Here is a 21,389-nt window from a genome sequence, read left to right on the forward strand (position 1 = left end):
GAGTTTTGGCTCTTTTTCTTACTGGTTATGGACCGTTGGGAGTTATTTAATTTCACCATCTCAGTTTTCCTGCAAATTGGGGGTAAAAGTACCAAGCTCATGCGGTGGCTGCAAGGCTTACTACGCTGTGATGTCTCTAAGGTGCTGACCACTGTTCTCAACTGCATAATCGGCATTCTGTAAATAATACGTATTGTTATTACTAATTACTCTTGTGCCTGAATCTGTGTGGAAGGCTGCATGTTGAAGTTCACGTTAAGGACAACTGTGGTTTAGCTTCTCAATCAGTTTCTTTTGCTGCATTGTTTATATTCAGCAGGTAATGTGTTTGGCATTCGTGAGGTGGGATTGAGTGAAAGAGACAGGACTTTACTGATGATTTTGGAGGTAAGATTAAGACTCAGGGAAGAAATGGTGAGCCTCTGAATGTGTCATCTGTGATTCTGACTAGCGAACCCAGTTAAATTTAAGAGGGATGAATACATGCAAAGTCCTGTTTCAGAGAATCCACGTGTACACGTACATGTTGTGGTGAGAATGACGGAGCTTCAGGTCAAGTGAAAAAGAACAGGAACTTTGAAGGCTCGGTCTGGGTAGTGACGCAGCTGTCAAGGAAGCCAGTGTGCTCTCCAGTAGCAGGATGAGGATCTGAGTGTCCAAGCAGAGGACGTCACTGTCGTCTGCACTGTGAGAACACGCCTCAAGTGTGTTTGCTCTCTTTTCAATGCTGTTCTTTTAAAAGAGAGTGACAAATGGGAGCACGAACCGAGGGCCATGACCAGGCAACTGTGGAATAAGCAACAGTGTTGTCGCTTACCCTGGAGATGGGAGCACTGCCTTTTAATTTCAAGTGTTTGGAAGTCTATCATTTGGAAGCCAATGCATTGATGGAACGGGCCCTCCGTGAAAGTTGATTGCACAGGTGAGGAATAAGCTTCTGTCGGGTGGACATGAAGGACAGCTGCAGTGCAGATCCACGGGGGAGAGCCCAAGGCTCTGCAGAACCCAAACCAGTTAGTCCAGATTACAGAAAGGCAAATTCTAGCTCCCTGTGGAGACTTTTCAACTGCCAAAGGGTCACAAGCCAGCTGGGGAGGTTGATGTGTCTGTAAATAGCCATCGTCTCAGGTCTGAGTGCCATAGAGTAAGCTTTCTTAGGTCCAGAGAAGGGAGGGAGTCCTCTGTAGGGATCAGGAAAGACCTGCCAGGGGAGGGGGAATCCAAGTGAGTTCTGGGAGGTGGGTAGGACTTGGGCCTCCTGAAAGTGTCATTGTGAAGTAGATGGTGAAGTGGGGAGCGTTTGGGGTCAGTGAACCACACGAGGCAAGGCATGTTTGCTTTTACGCGAGGGGACGTAGTGGAATTCCCTTCCCTTGGAGGGAGAGTCCAGCGATCCTCCTGGGACTGGTTTTGAAGGTTATTCAGAGCAGGAGCCCAACGTCCAGTCAGCGCAGTGCGCGGCATCATCACGTGATTCAGCCTGACATTAGTGTGAGAATGTGTCGTGTGTGCGGATCAGGATTTTATGGGGGAAAATATGATACAGTTCTTTAACAAAAGGTCTTGACCTATGTACTCCTTAATAGTGTTCTTCCTAATTCATTCTAACTAAGCTTTATTCATCAAAATTCAGTTTCACACAGCTTTTCTGGACCCCGTCTGTTTCTTAAAGCCAGGCCCATCTGCAGATAAACTGAGTAACTAAACCAACAAGATTTGTTGCCGTCTACCTGAACCAGATGGGGTTGTGCTGGTTTTCGTGAGATGGAGCAGTGCTCCTCAAACTGTAATGTGCGTGTGGATCCCCTAGGGATCTTGTTAAATTCCAGAGTCTGGTTCTGCAGGTCTGGAGTGAGGTCTTTCTGACAGGGTCCCAGGGAAAGCCATTGCTGTGGGTCCATGGACCACACTTTGGAGAGCAAGGGTTTAGCATCTAATTCATGGCCACCTTTTCCACTCTTAAGTTTGGCAGAAGACATCTTGGCAACACCTTGCAAATTAACATGTCAATGATGACTTGAGCTGGGCGGGGAGAACGGGTTTACTCCTGGTGGTTGGTTTGTTCCTGCACGTTCATTTCTCTTTCTCTGGAGCATATTTTTACTTTTCATACAAAGAATTTGTAGCACTTCAAAAGCATTTCAAAGTGGGTAATGTTTATCCTTGAAACACTTATCTTCATTTATCCATAATGTCTGCTTTCCCAATTAGCGTTTGATTTATAATCACTTTGCAGGGAGAACCGTTTCTTTTGTTTGTTTCTAAATTGACTCTTCCTAATACAGTTACAAGGATTAGTTACTAAACTTTCCAGTAGGAAATTTTTGCAAGCATTTATCTAATATTAGGGAAATATTTTTAGTTGGAATCTCTGAACTGAGTGGCTTGTGTCTTTAAATGATTTTGTTAAAATGACCAGAAATAATTTTTTTAGAAGGTCACAGGAGAGCCACGGTTACACCATTAGAGATTAATTTATTTGGATCTTAAATGTTTTTCAGTCTTCGGGATGTTTGTTCTTCATATATTGCAACTATTGCTATCAATATTTCATATGACTTTCAACTAGTGAGGAGGAATTAATTATTGGTCAACTATGAGCAAGTTGCGGTAGGGTTAGAACGTAGGATAGGGCCAGGGATGTGAGTACGTAAGGGAAGGTGAGGCTAGGACGCAGAGGAGGGAGAGTCTTAGGCGCCAGTGATGAAACTTGCTTACATGAAATTATGCTGTAATTATGTAATTATTATGTATGTAATTATTATGTATAGTGTATTATGTATGTATTATGTATGTAATTACTCTTAGTGGGAGTCGGATCCGTTCCTTAACTTGGCTTTGACATCTAGCAGGCACCCCTTTCTATTTCGCTTTCATCCTCAGTATAGGAGCCTTCCTCTACTTTTTCTACAAGACTTGGGCAACCGATCCAGGCTTCACTAAGGCTTCTGAAGAAGAGAGGAAAACGGTGAGCCTTCTTTGTGATGTGACTGGTGGTGTTTGTGGGAGGGTATGTGAGCTTCAGCGTTCAGAGGGTCCTAGCAACGCTGGTTTCTGTCATGGCTGCATCTCTAGTGCCTGGCGCCTAATAGATGCCGCGTAAACGTGGAATGATTACGTCAGCAAAGGAGAGTTCTCCACTCATATTTTTCCGTTTATTTTATGAAAGTTTTAAGAAATATTTTTATTTTCTTTTAAAGTAATACCCCACCAAGACTTGGTCAGATGTAATTTCTGCTAGCAGACCGGACCTCCTGCTTCTTTATAGTAACTCTCAGATGATTGTTTAGCTTAAAACCGCCCGCCCCCCATTTAACACAGGGAGGGTGACTGAGGATCAGATGCCCCTTGTCCTCCTCAGATGTGGGTTGTCAGATATGTGGCGTGTCTTCCATTGCTCATGAATATTTAGCAGTTGGGGGGAGTCGTTGTCTTTGTTACCTAACGCCAGTGTTCCTGAAAGAGCCCTTGTGCTTACAACTGTCAGTTCTGATGTGTACTGGTGGTTTTTGTTTCTTTCTTATGAGTGTATGTGTGTGTATGTATTTTTCTCCAGATTATAACTGGGAAATGATTGCCATTCATGGAGACAAGAGGGGGTGTAACTTTTATGCATTCTCATTTATTGGCTATGGTTGAAAGTGCAGCCTTGAAAAGTCACATTATTTGTAGTGCAGAATGATTTGGTGGCAAGTCTTCCAAATTGCTTTTCTAGCTGCCTCAGTTGGAGAGACAGCTGTGAGCATGGTCCCTAACCGGGCAGCATGCGCTCCCCAGGAAAGCATAAATGGAGGTCAAACTTCCTGTCTTTCAGAACATCATCACCCTCGCGGAGACGGGCTGTCTGGACTTCAGAACATTTTGTACATCATGTCTTGTGAGTGAGTCTTTTCTTTATGATTTTTTTCCCATAGTTCAAGCAAATTCTTGGTTACATTGCTCGTGTAAGCACTTGTCAAACCTTCCTGGTATATTTATACACCTTTGTTTTCACCAGCTTCTCATTTTGCATTACTGCCAGAGCAATTTTCTGCCTTGGACATATGGGAGGCATGATGTTTGTAATCTGTTGCAGTAGCCTATGGTTCAATCTGTGTGTTTTGTTTGCTTTTTCCGGCCACGAGGGGCGTGTTAACACTAACTGGGAGTCAGAGGCTTGTGATGACCATAGAAGCCACTGAGTGAAACCTCGCATTTTGTAATTGAGGAATCATGGCCTAAAGGGAAGAAGTGACTTTCTCCAAGTTATTGGCAGACCAGAAATGTGACTCGGGTTTCCTTTCTCTTATTCCAGTGCTCATTCTGCTGTCTGGTACTCTCATTTCCCCTTAGTCAGTGTCAGGAGGCTCTGAATTCAAATCCCCTTTAGTGATGGCCTAATTAAAATAGACGTATGGAAGGAAGTGTTCCTAAGGCATTCCAGAACCTCCGTGTGAATTGATGATCTATTTAGGATTATTTGTGCTGTTGTCTTTACGATTTGGGAATAAAATTTTGCTTGTGATTTGTTACCACTTTGAAACCCTGATTTTTGCTTAGGCATCTCTTAATTGCCCACTTAGGTAAGGAAGCCGTTGAGGTCACTCCATTGCCATGTGTGCAACTCCTGTGTGGCTCGATATGATCAACACTGCCTGTGGACGGGACGGTGCGTAGGTGAGAGACTGACTTTTTCAGTTACCACTGTGAAGTAACACTTATTTCATTATGTGTGAGACTCATGAGAAAAGTGGAAGAGTATCTGAGGGGTCCATTTTTTAGCTCTTCCTTGTCAGAGAATCATCTCTGTGGTCTAACACTTTTGGCAAACTGTCGATGTTGATGATAAATGTCGTTTGTATGATATATTGTATAGCATTGTCAGACACTTTCGTATGTAGTATCCTGTTTGATCATCAGAGCACACCTATGAGGCTGCTATTATTATCTCCATTTTAGAGTTAAAAAAAATATGCAAGGTAAGATTACTTGCTTGAGGTCACTTTAGTGGTATTAGTCTTCTACTCCAAATACCGTGCTCTGACCACGTTTTGTGGCTTGTTTCTGTTGTTCTCCTTCTCCGCTTGCCTCCTTCCAAGCTCACGTAGGAGCTGGAACCAGAGGCAGCGGAGGTCTGGGAATTGCCTTCCACCTGGGGCATGTTCCTTCTCCCGATCCCTCTGAGCTGTCACGGTAAACGGCAGGGATTTGTTAGGAGGGACTTTGGAGGAACCATGGTCACTGGAGAGGCTGTGCTTTCCTAATCTTGATGAGCAGAAGGCTGCCTCAGCGCAGGCAGGTTTCCTGGGTGCCTTTTGATGTTCTCTACTCTTCTTAGAGAACAGGCAAAGAGAGAATTGCTGGGCTCCCAAGCTTTGTGGATGCCATCCCACTGTAAAGATGAGATGATTGGCATCGTTACAGGCAGCTTTGAATGGCAGTGGAAAAACAATAGCGATGAGTCCAAATATTTTCCTCACACTGCATTTAACGTAGAGTTTTCACGTGCATCACCCTGTTTGGTGGCCACAGGCCCATGAAGTAGACAAAAGGGATATTACCCCCCTATTACAAGTGGGAGCACTGGATCAGAGAAGTTAAACAAAGTACTTGTATTCACACGAATGTCGTTCATGCACCTCGGGCTCCTGACTCTAGGAGGTGCTCCTCTCTCTGCTGGGCTTTGTGGCCTCAGGAGAAGGTGGGAGCGTGGCGGTACCTGAGGAGCTTTTGTGTCATTAACATCGAAACGCTCTGACTCCAGCATCCAGAGGGCAGCGCACACAGCAGTGGGGCTTGGTTGCTGGGTGCTTCACCCCTTCCTCGCTGGTGTAGACCTTTCTCGGGCTGCAGTGTGCCCCTCTTTGGCTGTGTCCAATCTCCTGCAATGTAGCTATTTAGTGCTGGCCCTCGGATTTGTTGTCTCTGTTCCCCTGATCAGGGCAAGACTTGCTGTCCAGAAGTGGTACTTACATAAACTCATTACAGGAAGGAAGGATGAGACAGGTGTGATTTGCCCAAAATCCTGCCCGCTTCCCTCCCTCCCACACAATAAGGGCCAACCTAGAGCTGTGTGTGCTTATTAAGCTTTGTGCTATTCAAAAAAGTGTCTTTTAGGTGAGTAATGAATTAAGGTTAGTTCGGTTAACGTGGACAGTTGACCACGACATATCAGAGCTCTTTGGTTTTGCTTTAATGGTATTTAAAAGCAAAGCAACAGGTTCTCTCTTTTTCACTTTGCTGAAGGCTTTTGACAGGAAAGTGATTAATAAGGTCTTGAGCTGGCAGATCATTGGAAGAAAGTTTTAAATATGTTGTTCTTCTTTTTGATGTAGGTTTTGGCAACCATCACTATTACGTATTCTTCTTACTTTTCCTTTCCGTCGTGTGTGACTGGATGATGTATGAGTCTTTCATCTGTAAGTATACATTTTTCCTACAGCAAGCTCATGCCCCCACCTACGTAGCGTTTACCCTGTAAACTCTCGTATATCACATTCTGGCTGGGTGCCTGTAAGCCCTACCCTTACTACACACGAAGCAGATGCCTCTAAAACTCTCCCAGCGTTGGGAAGCTGCCGGAAATGCTAGAAGAGGGTAATCGTCAGTACTTTGGAAGAGACTGTACTCTAAGGTGACCTCGATAAATTTGAGAAGTGGTCAAAAAGACAAATTCAGTTAAGGCAAGTGCAGATTGACCCCCCCAGTGAAGTGAGGAAAAAATCAACTGTTCGAGTACAAAGCAAGGGAATTGGTAAGTAAATAAAACGGGAAAAGAAAGGTTGAGTGGAGAGGTTGGGGGAGAGGGGAGGTCATCACAGTAGTTGAGAAACAAAACCCTGAAAGCACATGCCATTTGATAAATATCAAATCACAACTTAGAACTGCTGGGAAAACTGTCCCAGTCATTGAAAGGGTGGAAAGAATAACTTGGAAGAAAACATTAGGTTACTTATTCTGCATCCCTGAGAGAGGAAAATCGCTCTTCAGTAGCAGTGTAAAGGGCGTCTGGAGGCCTCCCGTGTCACATCCAGCTGTTCCAAGGGGATTGACTAAGAAGAATAGAGTTTAAATTGAAGCGAGAAGGATTTAGGTTAGCTCTTGGGGCCGGCCCAGTGGTGTAGTGGTTAAGTTCACGTGTTCCACTTTGGCGGCCCGGGGTTCACCGGTTTGGATCCTGGGTGCGAACCTACGCACCACTTATCAAACCATGCTGTGGTGGCATGCCACGTACAAAATAGAGGAAGATGGGCACAGATGTTAGCTCAGGGCCAATCTTCCTCAAAAAAAAAAAGAAGGATTTTGGTTAGCTCTTTTTTTTTTTGAGGAAGCTAACACCTGCCACCAACCCTCCTCTTTTTGCTGAGCAAGACTGGCCCTGAGCTAACATCCGTGCCCATCTTCCTCTACTTTCTACATGGGACGCCTGCCACAGCATGGCTTGCCAAGTGGTTCGAAGCTCCGCACCCAGGATCTGAACTAGCAAAGCGCAGGCCGCCAGAGCAGAATGTGCGCACTTAACCGCTGCGCCACCGGCCCACCCGTTGGTTAGTGCTTAGGAATTGCATGACTTTGCTTTTCAAACCTTGGAATAGGTTACCTAATTGGAAAAACTTAGAGTGCTTGTAGTTTGTTTATTTTGACTTTAATTGTTTCTGTTTGTTACTTACTTATGTGAAGGCTTTAGGAGAATTTGGCTCCGGAGGTGGAGGCTTCACTGCTGATCTGTTTCCATCCACCCTCCTGTTATGTTGGTGCTCAAGTCTTGGATTTTGCCAGTAGAGTACTAAATATTAGTTTGTTCTTGAGCTAAAATCTGGAATGGTTCAGGAAGATGTTGGAAAGTTGTTTTCCTACGTTTCTTTCTTTTTCCCTTAGTGTCCCAAGCCACCTCTGCACCCCCCAATCCCCACTCCCTCCCACCGCCCTCTCTCTGGCTTTCTTTAGTTTAAATTTTTAGTTTTTGAAAGATAATTCCTGGGCTGGCCCGGTGGTGCAGTGGTTAGGTGCACATGTTCCACTTCAGCGGCCTGGGGTTCGCCGGTTCAGATCCCAGGTGTGGACATGGCACTGCTTGACAAGCCATGCTGTGGTAGGCATCCCACGTATAAAGTGGAGGAAGATGGGCATGGATGTTAGCTCAGGGCCAGTCTTGCTCACCAAAAAGAGGAGGATTGGCAGCAGATGTTAACTCAGGGCTAATCTTCCTCAAAAAATAAAAAAAGAAAGATAATTCCTCCTACACTGTTCCCCAGCCTCTCAGTCCCCCTCCCTAGAATCCAGTATTCTAAGTGTTTTTTGTTTGGGGTTTCATTTTTAGAGATTGTCAGTTAATCTCTGTGTGAGATGGTCTGTTTTTGCCCTGCCGTAGGTGTGGAGAGGGCCTGGTTACCTTGTCAGGCCTTTCCCACTTGACGCCTTGGTCGTCGGGTCACTAGGGAATGCTTTTGTAGCTCCACGTGACGGTCACCATCTCAAATGGATCTCATAGTCAGAACGTTGTGATGCCTGATCCCAGTTCTTGTCAAAGGTCATCAGTAATCCTGAGCACTGGGACTTAAAAACCTCTTAGATTATGTCCTGTGGTGTAAGAAATAAAAGATTTTTGACAGTGCTTCTTTCTGTTGAAAGAGCTGCCCTTTTAAGGTCTGACAGTAAAGTATATTCCTGGAAAACCTCTTTAAGCTGGCTCATGGTCCAACTTGTCCCTTGGACTGGATCCTAAGGGAAAAGAGCCAGATTCTACACCACTCTTGTCTCTCCCTCACTAAAAATAGTCCCCTTTGTTTGGTGTCTATGTCCAGCATAAGACTGTACTGATAAGGACAGAAGGAATTTTCCGTCACGTTCCGTCTTTCCAGGTTGCTGTCTTAGTGCAGGCTTTGGTTCTTCCCTCCTCTCTGTCTTTATTCTCCGGCTCTGATCCAATTTTCATGTTATGTTTTGTTTCTTAGGAGCAGTCCCACCTTACATTCACTTACAACTCTGTAGGCTAGCTGAACATATTTTGTTACTTTTATCCTGTTTATATTCTGACAGCATTTCTCTGCACTGAATGAAGACATCTTGTCATTTATCATTTCACAGAACAAATGAACTTGTGCTCCATTTTTCTAATGAGACCTCGCTGTCATCCCGCTTCTTTGTTTACCATTGACGCTGCCGTTACTAGAGCCCTGCTCTCTGCCCTCTCCTGTGTGTGATCCAGTGGCAGCTGCTTCTGGCTCTGCGCGGCCTCCATGCGTTTCCTCTTTTGGGGGTCTGTTTGCAGAGTGGTCAGTAGGTAACTAAGAAAGTGTCAGCATCCTACAGATTACCAGGAGAAGGATTTTGGATCACTGAGGAAGAACTTTGTAACTGTCAGAGCTCTCTAAAGATGAAAATGATTGACTTGGAGCCATACAAGTTCCCGGCCGTTAGCCAATGACTACTTGATAAGAAAGTAATATTAGTACATATTAAAGTGTTATATTGCATAAGATAATGTACATGGCCATTTGCAGCCATATTTGGATATTAAATCTGAAATCAGTCCTATGAAAACTTCAGTTTGAGGTCCTGCTGTGTTATTAGGAACCTGACCAGAAGAGAGCAGTAGAAATCCGTAAGCTGAGACGAAGGAGCCATCCTTTCCCTCTCAGCGCTGTCTTCTCTGCCTGCTGCTGGAAATTATGTTCTTTTTTTGTTGTGTCAGGTACATGGGATGCATCTTTCTTTGCTGTCCTAATGAGGAGCTCTAAAGAGAGAGTAATTCGCCTTAGCTTGTTACCTTGATTGTTACTCTGTGATGATTGCTCTTAGAATGCTTCTGGCATATAGTCATGAAAGATGGTTGGGGATCAAATGAGACTCAAAGAGGGAAGAAAAGAATAGATTTCAGCACTGAAATGGACAGACGGTCGGATAGTAAAGTCATGGACTCATTTCCTGTCTCAGGAACTCTAAAGTGCTGCTTTGGGAAAATGTGTAAAACTACTCGTCAAGTTGTCAGAGGCATTTATGAAACCTCAAGGTGCAAATCTACAGAGTTCTCATTTCAAAAATAATTAGCCCTTTGTGAACGGTCAGGATGCCTATAGAAGTCATTGGCTTTACACAGGCTTGAAGATCTCTTCTCTGTTTTGGCTGCTTCCTGCCTGTATTCTCCTTGCTGCTGCTCTCAGCTGCATGGGGTAGGGGTCAGTATCGTGAAGGCCATAGAGAAGTTCTCTCTTTTAATTGGCATATAAATAGAGGTTCCTGGGGAGAAACTGAGCTGTGACTATATGGATCTTGCTCTCCTTTTCTTGGAGGTGTCCATCTCATGTTCTCTCACCTGGCCTTTCTCCCTCCACCGGGTGGAGTATGGTGCCAGTGCAGAAGCACCCCCAGTGACTGCATGCTGTTAGGTTCCATTGGTATCTGGGTGTGTGTAGGATTTCCTGTGCCCACAGCGATGGCCTGTTGATCTGAACCTTTAATAAGAGTTTATATTCAGTTCTGTAATAATAGACCTGTATCTTGCTATAACATGGACAATATAGAGATTTTTCTAGGACAAATATTTATTAAATATAATCATTCTCAGTTGTCGAGTCTTTGAACAGTTCTGGCCAGTGCATTTTATGCTGAAAATGCTAATTTTAGTGATGGTTTTATGGACCTTTTTTGCTTTTATTCCTTCACTGCTGACTGCAGATGCAGTGTTATCCTAGTCTTAACTAACAGTGAGGTGCCATTTTTCATCTTTGTTAGTTGAGCTGGCATTTGGAAGATAAAAATCTTAAAGTTGAGTTCTGATCTGTGCCATCAGGTCTTGCTTCCTCTTTTCCCTAAATAGAACTGCCGTGGTTTTATCTTCTTGAAGAGTGATCACTAGCTTGTTGCCTTTTTAAATAATGGGTTCCTTTTTTGTGAATTCACAGATTGGTCAGATCATTGTGCCACGACCTTCAGAGAAGATGGACTGTGGACCTACCTCAATCAGATTGTGGCCTGTTCCCCTTGGGTTTTATCTGTCTTCATGCTAGCGACTTTCCATTTCTCATGGTCAACATTTTTATTATTAAATCAACTCTTTCAGGTATTTATTTCACTTATAGTGCCTTTGAATAAAATTTCCAATAACCTGTAGTGAGATAGAAAGGCTTGAATTTCAATTCAGAAGACTTAGATTCTAGTTCTGCCTCTGTCACTTACTCTTCGGGTCCAGGCATGTCATTTGACTCTTGAATTTCAGTTTCCTTGTCTGTAAAGTGGGGATAATAATGCCTGTCTACTGTCACAGGGTGGCTTAAAGGTTAGAATAATAAATTGTTAGTGTTGGCCCTAGGAGTTACATAATCTGGCCTCTTTCTTTTACAGAGGTACAGAGAGGTGAATTGGAATTGCTCAAGGTCACCCACTGAGTGGCAAAGTCAGGACTGGAAACTTAGATCTTCTGATAGTCCCATTCAAGAACTTTTTCCATGATACAGTTAAATTATATGGTGTGTGAACATGTGGTATAAACTGTAAAGCTTTGTGCAAATGTGAAGTGATGGTTTTCCCTCACTTTTTCCAGCCGTGTTTGTTATCCTTGTTATTATGCAGTTCTTAAGTAGATGGAAGTGAGGAAAAATGAAAGACACATCGCTAATGAATGGACATGGTAATTTCACTTCCAGAGAAGGTCATGGCCATTAGAAAGTTGAAGCTCCAGGGTAGTAGTCACCTTCAGCTTTCTGTGAAGCTCCAGTCCCTTCATGCCTGCCTGCCTTCCCCTGTGAGTGGAACCTGATTCTCACTGTGGCCATGGCCTGCCCTCATGGAGTGGACACAGCCATGAGCAGTCTGAGCCACTTATTGCAAGACCTCAGATAATTAGAGCATTATTCAACAAAAGCAAGATGTAGTCCCCTTTTATGGAGAAGTAACCAATTCTACAATGATAATAATAAAGAGAACAAAATACTAAGGAAGGGAAGTAAGCTAATAGTACTGACTGAACTGAGGTTTCTGAACATTTATCCTAATTCCCTTCCCTCTGGTATCTACAGACTCAGGCAGTAAGAGTGGATATTAGCATCGGTCATTATTGATGTTAATTACCGTCATGTGTAATACTTAACATTTATATATGCTTTACATATTCCAGAGCACTTTCCCATCTATTTCCTCACAAACATTTGAGGTGTAGACAGTGCTAAAGTGGTGTCTCCATTTTATGGGTGAGAAAGCTAACCCTAAGAGCTGTGAGTGCCTTGCTTATGGCCATGGGGCTGGTAAGAGGGGCAGTCAGGGGTAGAACCTAAGGTTCGAGACATCAGTGCTAAAGCTCTTTCTTGTTTTCTGGACTCTTAGAACAAATACAAGTATATGAGACTATAATACCCTTAATTTTTAAAAGAAGGGTTAATATGTTTGTCTATACTTTCTAAGGCAGGAAAGTGGACTCAAAGTTTTGGATAGTGTTCAATTCAAGAATTCAGAGCAAAGTTGTTTTCTTAATAAACAGAACAACCCAGTTACTTGAAGCCTTTCATTTCCTGAGGGCTGTGGCGAGTCATGGTTTGACTGCAGCGCGCCAGCCTGAGCGGGTGACTGCTGGTTGGGACCCTGGGCTCCATGGTCACGCTGAGCGAGCTGTCAGACCCCGTTCTGCCACTTTCTGAGCTGTGTGGCCTTGGACAGTTAGTTCCCCTCTGTGAGCCTCTGCGCTGGGTACTTTAGATGTATTCTCGGATCCTTAAACGATCTGATGAAGATGTGGTCGTCTCTGTTTGCAGATAAGGAACTTGAGGTTTGAGTTGTTTTGAGGATTAAATGAGATAACTCAGCGAATAGTAGTGGTTTCAATAATTTGGGAGTTTTTAAGTAACCTTCCCAAAATTTATGGATTTAAATGTTTTTCACTTTAGAGTAACTTTTTTGTCAGAGATACTAAGAAGCGTACACGAGTTGAGATAATTGCACTAATACTGACCTTACGTTGTTTTATTTATCTAAAAATTGCATGCTGAATGTGTTGGGAACCTAAATATGGCTGTAAGCCGTGGCTTGAATTACTAAAGCGATTATTTCACGACTGTCAGTGCACGGTGTTTTCTTGAAGGTTAATATAAAAATCAGACAATCAAAAACAAATAAAATAGCCTAGCTACCAGATTTACATAGGAGAGTCTGGTTCATCGCTGCTGAGTCTTTGCGCTCACCGGCGATCCGTGGCTGGAAGGCGTGGTGGACTGTCTTTGGGGGGAGGACCGAGTGTTTGCCCACGTCCTGAGATGCAGTGCTAAGAGTGGTGGAGCCTCCGTGTAGTGGTAGTTTTCACATACCTTCCAACCTTTTCCAGATTGCTTTTCTGGGCCTGACCTCGCATGAGAGAACCAGCCTGCTGAAGCAGAGCAGGCATATGAAGCAGACGTTGTCGCTCAGGAGGACCCCATACAAGTGAGTGAGATCCATCCTGGCCGCTGAGTCCTGTGGAAGGTGCTAGCCTGGCCATTGGTTTCCCTACCTAGTGCCACTGCCCACGGCCCTTCTTTTGTCCTCTAACTTGTTATCTGCTGGAGTTGGGTCTCTTCTTTCTTGGAAGCCTCAGTGACAGGAGGTAAGTGGTAAGGTCATGAGCCCCAAGGTAGTGAGAATTTGGGATTTAGTCTCCTGGACTCAGCACAAAAAATAAGTGACTTTGAAGTTTTGCCAAGATGGGGAATCTCTCCACTCAAGCCACATGGTCACAAGATTGCATGTTGCTGGCAGGAAGCCACTGAGAGATAATTAAGCATGTGGCTGAGAAAGCCAGCCACAAGGCTCTCTGTAGAAAGCGTTAGATTGTGAGCTTTGCCAAGATTTTCAACCTGGCTTTCTATTATCAGAATTCTTTGGGTTTAATTTGCCACCTGTGTCAGGGAGAAGCTGGTTTTTCAGGTTTGGGGTATGTTCTCCCCAGAGCATTGGTTATATAAAACCTGTCCCCAGTTGAAGATGAGAGTGTTTATAGGAAGGCCTTCATCTTGGGATGTGAATGATCAGGCTTTGAAGCCTGTCTCCCTGTCACCTGCATCGGGGTCTTGGAGGCCGGCAGGGCTGCAGAGGTGACCCGGAGCCTGCCGGGGACTGGAATGCTCACTGCGTATCTCGTGAGCAGTCTATTTTAGAGCACACTCGTGGTACAAGATGAAACTGTTAGGCTGTTAGACAAGGAAATCAGAGCCTGGGATGTGACTACTGTGTGTGTTTAGAGAGGAGAGAAACTGGCTTAATTGGGAAGAGATGGCTAAAGTGCTGGAGAGTGGAGTCGTGTTAAGCTTGTGATGATCGTTTCAGACAGGCAGTGATAATAAAGTCCCTTTCTCAGTGGTTTAAGCAGAGGAATAATATCTCCTCCACTGAAGTCTGGGAGCTTTTGTGATAGAGGTGGAATTTTAAGCTGAGCCTTGAAAGTCGTGGTGGGGCATGATGGAGATGGAAGGAAGGGCACTCCAGGCCCTGGAGAAGAGTCTGGAGGAACTACTGGGAAAGCCTGAGAGCCACTGTGAATCTAAAAATCCAAAATCCTGCCCAAACCAAAGATTTGGCTTGTTTGTCCTCCCCTCAGTACCTTGTACTCACTCGCTAGTGCGGGAGCTGGGCCCCCTGAACCCCAGCACGTCTCTGCACTTCCACCCGTCCATCCCGTGTGGTCAGCCCGCGTCCTAGGGGCTGCCTTCTGAGTAGCCAGGTCCTCTCCTGACCACTCTCAGTAAACAGCAGCAGCGCACGAGCATCCTCACCCACAGACATGTTTATGTGGGGGGTTGGGTTAGGTGCTGGAAAGACAGTGCATATGCGTAAAAATAAACCTTCCTCGTAACTGGACTTGATTCTAGTATTTGGGCATTTAATGGAGAAGAAATAATGCTGATGACTATTGTAGTCAGAATTCTCCAAGAGGAAGTAGATGTTGACCTGGGCCTTAGAACTGCTAGGACTTAAAAGGATAAGGGGGTTAGCTGAGGTTAGTGTAGGTTCCAGGGTGGAGGAACGGCCTGTGCAGTTGTGACCCTGGGAAAAGAAAAGCCAGAGTAGCTGTAGCAGGAAGTTTGTAAAGAAGAGTTTGGGGAGCCAGCACCTGGAGAGTGTAGGGCCTTTAATACAAAGATGAGGAGTTTGGATTTGAGCCTCTGGGCGGAGAAGTGTCTGTAAAGGGTTTCGCTTGGGAGGTGAGGGGCTCTGAACGTATCAGGGCTTTTGGAGGACCAGATTGTCTCCAAAATGTAAGATGAAGTAGAAGGAATTGAGACGGGGACATCCTCTGGAGAGCTCCTTAGCAGGTTTAGAAAAACCCCGTCTTGTTGATTGTAGTTTTTCTGGCTTGTCTGGCCTTTGAGAGAATCAAAGTCAGAATTAGAGCAGTGGGAACGGAAGGAAAGAAACTTAGTGGTGGCAGTGACCACTGCAGTGAGCGAGTGACCCAGAATGAGCTTAGTAAGTTGCTGGGTGGAAGCCAGGGAATCTCTAAATAGGGATTCAGGTCCAGAAATGGGACTCAGCTTCAGTTTTAGGTCCCATAAACCCAAGGAACTGTCTGATTCACCTCTGCATTCCTGCGGGATCTCCGAATGAAGCTGTGCATTGTAAGTTCTCAGTGAATGTGGTTGGGTGAGTGACTGTCGAGAGCCCACAGGAAGTGTTGTAAGACGTGTCCTCTTCCCTTCTTGGCAGCCTTGGGTTCACACAGAACCTCGCAGATTTCTTCCAGTGTGGCTGCTTCGGCCTGGTCAAGCCCTGCGCGGTAGATTGGACATCTCAGTACACCATGGTCTTGCACCCAGCGAAGGAGAAGGTTCTTCGCTCAGTGTGAAGAAAAGAAGCCCAAAGTCTCACTCGGATTTGTTTCTGTTTCTGTTGCTGCCCTGGAGTCTGCAAGCGAGATGAAGCCGGAGATTCTCCGGAGACCCGTGGGGTACGGTGGTCTGTAAGCCGTTGGTGAGAGCAGTTCTCAGTAAGGGCATTACGCTTGTTTAGGTTTAGCAAGACGGACCGTTCCTGAACAATCTCCAGACATCTGAAACAGCTTTTATATTTTTCACAAGAAAATGCAAGTTACTTTTTTTGCAGATAATATTCACCAATTATGGGTAAAATGTGGTATTTTCAGATATTTTATTGGCTGTTTCAAGAGTGCTATTCTATAAACTTGTAATTTTTGATAAATTATTTGTCTTTGTTTTATCTATAAATATGTAAAAAAATATTTAAATAGATGTACCTGTTTTGCTTTCACACTTAATAAATTTTTTTTTTTGTTTTTTGTAGTTGAGGCTTAATTTCTGACACTTAACGCTTCTAGAATCTTAAATTGAGAAAAGGTATGTATAGGACATAAAGAAACTGATTCACAATTCCAGGAATGAGTTGAGATCACTGTTGACACCAATAAGCAAGATTTAATTTAGTTTTCCATCTTACTTAGAAAATGGAACATGGGAAGATGTAAAAGATGCATTACTATTTTTACTCAGTACCTTCACAATACTAGACTGCTGTGATTGTGATTGCTAATTTCCCTTGTTCTGAAGGAAGTGCTGAGTCAACTTGAACTCTTGGTATTGTGTATATCTGCTCTTGGGCTTGGCTCCTTCCTGCTGGTAAACCCTTCCTTCGCTTCCACTGCTCTTGGGGTAAAAGCTGAAGTTCTCGTCAGGACCTGCAAGGTGCTGAGTGCTATAAGCTGACTCTCTTTACCGTTCTTACCACGAACCACACTTTGTACTCTGCCCACAAGGACCTTTCTGTTCCTCGAGGATCCCTGCTCCCTTCTTCCGCAGAGCCTTTGCGCGTTAGGAAACTAAAGCCTAAAGAAGGTTGTATCTTCTCCAAGGTCACGTAGATACTAAGTGGGAGCCACCCTAGAGTCCCAGGCTCCTAGAATACTGCCTGACACGGAGTCAATAAATATTTGAATTGAGTGATGGGTTTTTAAGCAGGACATGATGTGATCAGAATTGTGGTTGAAGACTGATTCTCATTTGGGGACAGAAGGACTTTTTCAAGCTGTGTCCTCTCTCCTTTCCTTTCTCACCAACCAAGTAAATATCCTCAAATTGTGATCATAGACCATTTACATGAGAACCAGGAGGGGGCAGGGAGGGGCCTCACTTGTTTAAAATTCAACTTCCCCCCCCTCGCACCCTCAGAACCACGGTATTCCAGCACTTCTGGTTAATATGTACCATGGAAAGCATGTTTCTTTTGTTTTTAAATTATTCCACAAATGTTTATTGAGCACCATGCTAGGTCTTGCAGGTCATAAAACATTTAATTGGGCATATTGATCATGGAGCTTGTAATCTAGAGGGGAAGCTAAGATAAAAGAAACTACAGTGTAATGTGCAAAATATTAAAAGCCATAAGAGGGGTACAAATAAAATACTGTTAGAGTTTGGTGGGTGGGGAGAGCCTCAGTGAATGTGATCAGGCAGGTGTCTGTGGACGATAGGGCTTTAGAAAGGGTCCTTCAGGGGTGCTCAGCTTGGAAATACGGAGTTGGAAGTGAAAGGCATTCTCCAGGAGAGAACTTGGCAAGAAAAGACAGTGGGACAGTAAAGTATGGTCAGAAGGGTGACCACCTGGGTGTCTGGGATGTTCGAAGTGGGGAGCTTGGTCAGTAAGTTGGAGAGGTGGATCAGGGCTGGCTCACCAGGCGCCCTGAATGTCAGCTCAGGAGCTCCTTCCGTGCTCTCCTGACAGGAGAAGTCCTGGGAAAGGTGGGTGCGGTCAGTACTTCCAAGCCCGCTCCCCTCCCCCGTTCACCCACTGTGTCAGCGCTCACCCCATGCTCCCTGACCCTGCTCTTGGTGAGCGCACCATCGTCCTTGTTGCTGAGTTCAGGGGTCAGCTCCCAGCCTCTCTTACAGAAGCCACCAGGCCAGCAGCATGGGGAATTGGTCACTCCCGTGGCCTCCAGGGGGCAGCACTCCGGAGCTCCCTCCTCGTCTCCCTGGCCGCTCCTGGTCACCTCCAGTCTCCTTGCTGCTTTTCCTCCCCTGTCATTTAATGTCAGGATACCCCTAGTCCTTGGGTCTCCTCGCTGTTTATCTAAACTCACTTCCTCTGCCTTGGTAATCGCATCCAGTCCCACGGTGGCTTAGACCATCGTTCACCGAACGCCCCAGATTTTAACCCCAGCTCAGACTTCTTCCTCAAACTCCAGACGGGGTACTTGACACCCACTCAAACATCTAATGGAATTTTAAACTTACCGCGTCCAAAATTGAAACTGAACTTCTGATTTCCACCCTACCCCACTCACACAGATAAATAAGCTATATAGTACATCAGAAGGTGGTAAGGCCACGGGAAAAAATGTAGAGTAGGGTAAAGAGGAGGCACGTAGGGCTGGCCCAGTGGCACAGTGGTTAAGTGCGTACGTTCCGCTTCGGCAGCCCAGGGTTCACCTGTTCGGATCCCAGGTGTGGACGTGGCACCGCTTGTCAAGCCATGCTGTGGCAGGCGTCCCACATGTAAAATAGAGGAAGATGGGCATGGATGTTAGCTCAGGGCCAGTCTCCCTCAGCAAAAACAGGAGGATTGGCAGAAATGTTAGCTCAGGGCTAATCTTCCTCAAAAAAAAAGTCTTGTGCAAGAGCAGGATGTTACAACCTTCACAACGTCGCTGAGGGTAGGCCTCATGGAGGAGCTGACACGGGAAAGCAGGCTTGAAGGAGAGGCACTTGACCCTGTGTGTTTCTGGGGTTAGAGTGCACTGGCAGAAAGCAGGCAGGGCAAGGCCTGAGGCAGAAGCACGCCAGGCAGGCGTGTGGGAGCACGGGGACGCAGGGGCGGCAGATCCTGTAGGCCCTGCCCCTGGTGACAGGAGGAGCCATCGGAGGGTTGAGGATCACTCGGGCTGCTTACCGCCGGGAGAGGGTGGACCAAGCAAGGCTGTAGTAATCCAGCCGGAGGTGATGGCTCACTGGGGACTATAGCAGGGATGGTGGCTAGAAAGATTCAATTCTGCATATATTTTGAATTAACAGCCAGTGGTAGAGAAATGTGCCAGATCTGCCCTTCCCTCCTGTGTGTGTGTTCTGGGGCTGGGATTCTGAAACTACCGTCTCCTTGACAGCCGACTTGCCATGAGTCCTGCCAGTAGACTGGAAGGAGGAGGGGAGGAGGGACCCGCTCCATCCTCCTGGCCGGCTGTTGCTCTCACTGGTGTTTAAACGATGGCCTGCCACCCTGACACTGACAGTGCAGTCAATGTCTAGATTTCTCCCAAAGCAGCTCCATCGTGTCCCCTTAGAAGCACCAGGAGTAACCAGGCAGGACTCTCTCCTCCGAGGTCTGGCTCCTGGGCGACCCCTCCTCGAGGCGTCTACGTTAGGATGCCGGGTGTCTTCTCTCGGCTTCCGCGGCCCCAGGGGTGATGGCTGCCTCCTGCAGTTATTTCTATAAGTCAGTGTGTTCCTCTTTACTTTTTCAAAAATATTAGCACTGGTTTAGTCAATTCCCTCTATTATTTTCTATTTAAAAAATTCGTGTGGTTTCTGTTTTTTGACTGGACCCCGACAGATACAGAATGTTAGAGATAAGCTTTTAGTAGTGGTCTAGGCAAGAAGTAATGAAGGCACGGAGAGATCCAGCAGGCCCGGATCACTGACCGGATGGAGCGGGGTCAGGGGGAGTCAGGGATGACTTTGAAGTGCTGAGCTTCAAATACTTCAGTTTTTTTTCCAGTGGTTGAGTGGGTGGTGACGCTCTTATGAGAAGTAAGGAAAACGGCGTGGAGAGACTAGGCGATGAGTTTGCTGGTTGGGCCCTACTGTTTGAGGAACTTGCAGGTGATCCAGTGGAAAAGTCTAGAAGACAGGTGGAAAGAGGCCGGGGTGTGGATGAAAGTCATCTGCACAGATGGATGAGATTGTCACAGGGGAGAGTTGGAAAATGAAAAGGGCAGTTGCCTTCCTTAAATGGGAAGATTGCTTCTAAAAAGAGACCAAATGACAACCGACGCAAAACGAAAAAAAAGCGTGAGAGAGAGAAGGGCGGGAACACGACCTTATGGAATGTGGATTTAGGGGGCTGGAGAAGGAGGAGGGGCCCCGGAGGAGGCTGGAGGAGAGGATGCTCAGGACAGGACAGTGTCGTAGAATTCAAGGAGAAGAGATCATTTCAAAGGGGAGGGAGGCCGTGGTCAGGAGCTAAGCAGAGGCTGAGAAGAACAACTGAGGAAAGACCAGAGAGTTTGATTAGGAACTGGGGTGGGTGTGGGCAGGAGGGGACGCTTAAGCCAGATGCTGAGACACTAAGGACTCTGGAATCCAGTCTTACAGTCTGGCTTGGAAAGGAGGGGGAGGAAGCAGTGGCTTGGGGTGAATACAAGGTGTTCTGGTCTTGTTTCCTCTTAAAGCCAAGGCGAACACAATTGTGTTCGTGGGGCCATGAGGATGTGGCTGTTACGCCATCTCTCCAGGACTTCATTCCTTTCCCCAAATGCCTCTATAATCACATTAGAGACAGAACATTTGAATCACTCACAGCTATTGGGCAAAATCCTGACGGTACTCCCTGTGACTTCAGCGGGCTGGATGGACACTGAACATTGAATATCTTGGATGTGGCACATCCAGTATCTCAGGTGTGCATTAGTCAAGGGAGTTAATGCAATAATAAACGTCCCCCCAAATCCCAGCGGCTTCAGCACAGCATAAGACTTATTTCTCCCTCTTGTCACCGTCCATTTAGATGTCAGCAGGTGTTCTTCTATGCAGGGACCCAAGCTCCTTCCCAACCCGTGGCTCCATCATTTCCTAGGGCCTCAGTGTCCACTGGACCGTCTACATCCACAGATGTGGATAGAGAGAATAGAGACTCTGCTGGAGGTCTTGGAGGCCAGGCCTCCATTAGCCAACTCGGTCACGTGTCTCAGTCACTGGTAGGGAAGCGTGGGACGTGTAGGAACAGTGTGCCCGGGAAGCAGAGGAGAAACCACAGTAATGGTCTGTCTTTGTTTTGTTTTGTTTTTTCATTTCCAAGCCCCTTCACTCCAGTGCATAATAATCTCTTCTTTTGAATTCTAGCAGAGCTTGCATGCAGTCCGGCCTTCACTCTCTCCCCTTCACTCACTCGATGAATGTTCACTAACTGCCTGCTGTTTGCAGAGCGCTGTGTCTACAAATGTGTCCCATTCTAACAAGAGGGCAGATTGGAATTCACAATTTCATTGCGATGAGGCAAGTGCCAGGTTAGTCCTACACGGGCTGTGGGAACACAGAGGTGGATGGATTCTGCCCAGGTAGTTCAGGAAAGGTTTTGCAGAGGAGATGGCATTTGACCAGTGACTTGATTAGTAGGGGCTTACCAGGCTAAGGAGTCGGGTTAGGGGTTGAAGATGGAGGCGGTTCCGTCATCCAGACATTCCAAGTGAAAAGAATAGCACTAGCAAAGGCATGATGGGGGAGGGC

At 45.8% G+C, this 21,389-nt stretch overlaps 1 protein-coding gene across 2 annotated transcripts in view; it reads left to right on the forward strand.

The window, feature by feature from the left end:
• Positions 1–16,238, forward strand: part of ZDHHC13 (zinc finger DHHC-type palmitoyltransferase 13) — a 46,835-nt gene extending 30,597 nt beyond the window's left edge. For both annotated transcript variants that reach the window (XM_008530524.2, XM_008530525.2), the window contains exons 11-17: positions 2,844–2,968; positions 3,815–3,877; positions 4,563–4,656; positions 6,315–6,398; positions 10,884–11,041; positions 13,292–13,389; positions 15,646–16,238. In XM_008530524.2, coding sequence (XP_008528746.2) covers positions 2,844–2,968; positions 3,815–3,877; positions 4,563–4,656; positions 6,315–6,398; positions 10,884–11,041; positions 13,292–13,389; positions 15,646–15,784 — 761 coding nt within the window. In that variant the 3' untranslated portion in view covers positions 15,785–16,238. The remainder of the gene's footprint in view (positions 1–2,843; positions 2,969–3,814; positions 3,878–4,562; positions 4,657–6,314; positions 6,399–10,883; positions 11,042–13,291; positions 13,390–15,645) is intronic.
• Positions 16,239–21,389: the final 5,151 nt, after the last annotated feature.

Source organism: Equus przewalskii, chromosome 6 (genome assembly GCF_037783145.1).
Source record: "Equus przewalskii isolate Varuska chromosome 6, EquPr2, whole genome shotgun sequence".
Classification (NCBI taxonomy): domain Eukaryota; kingdom Metazoa; phylum Chordata; class Mammalia; order Perissodactyla; family Equidae; genus Equus; species Equus przewalskii.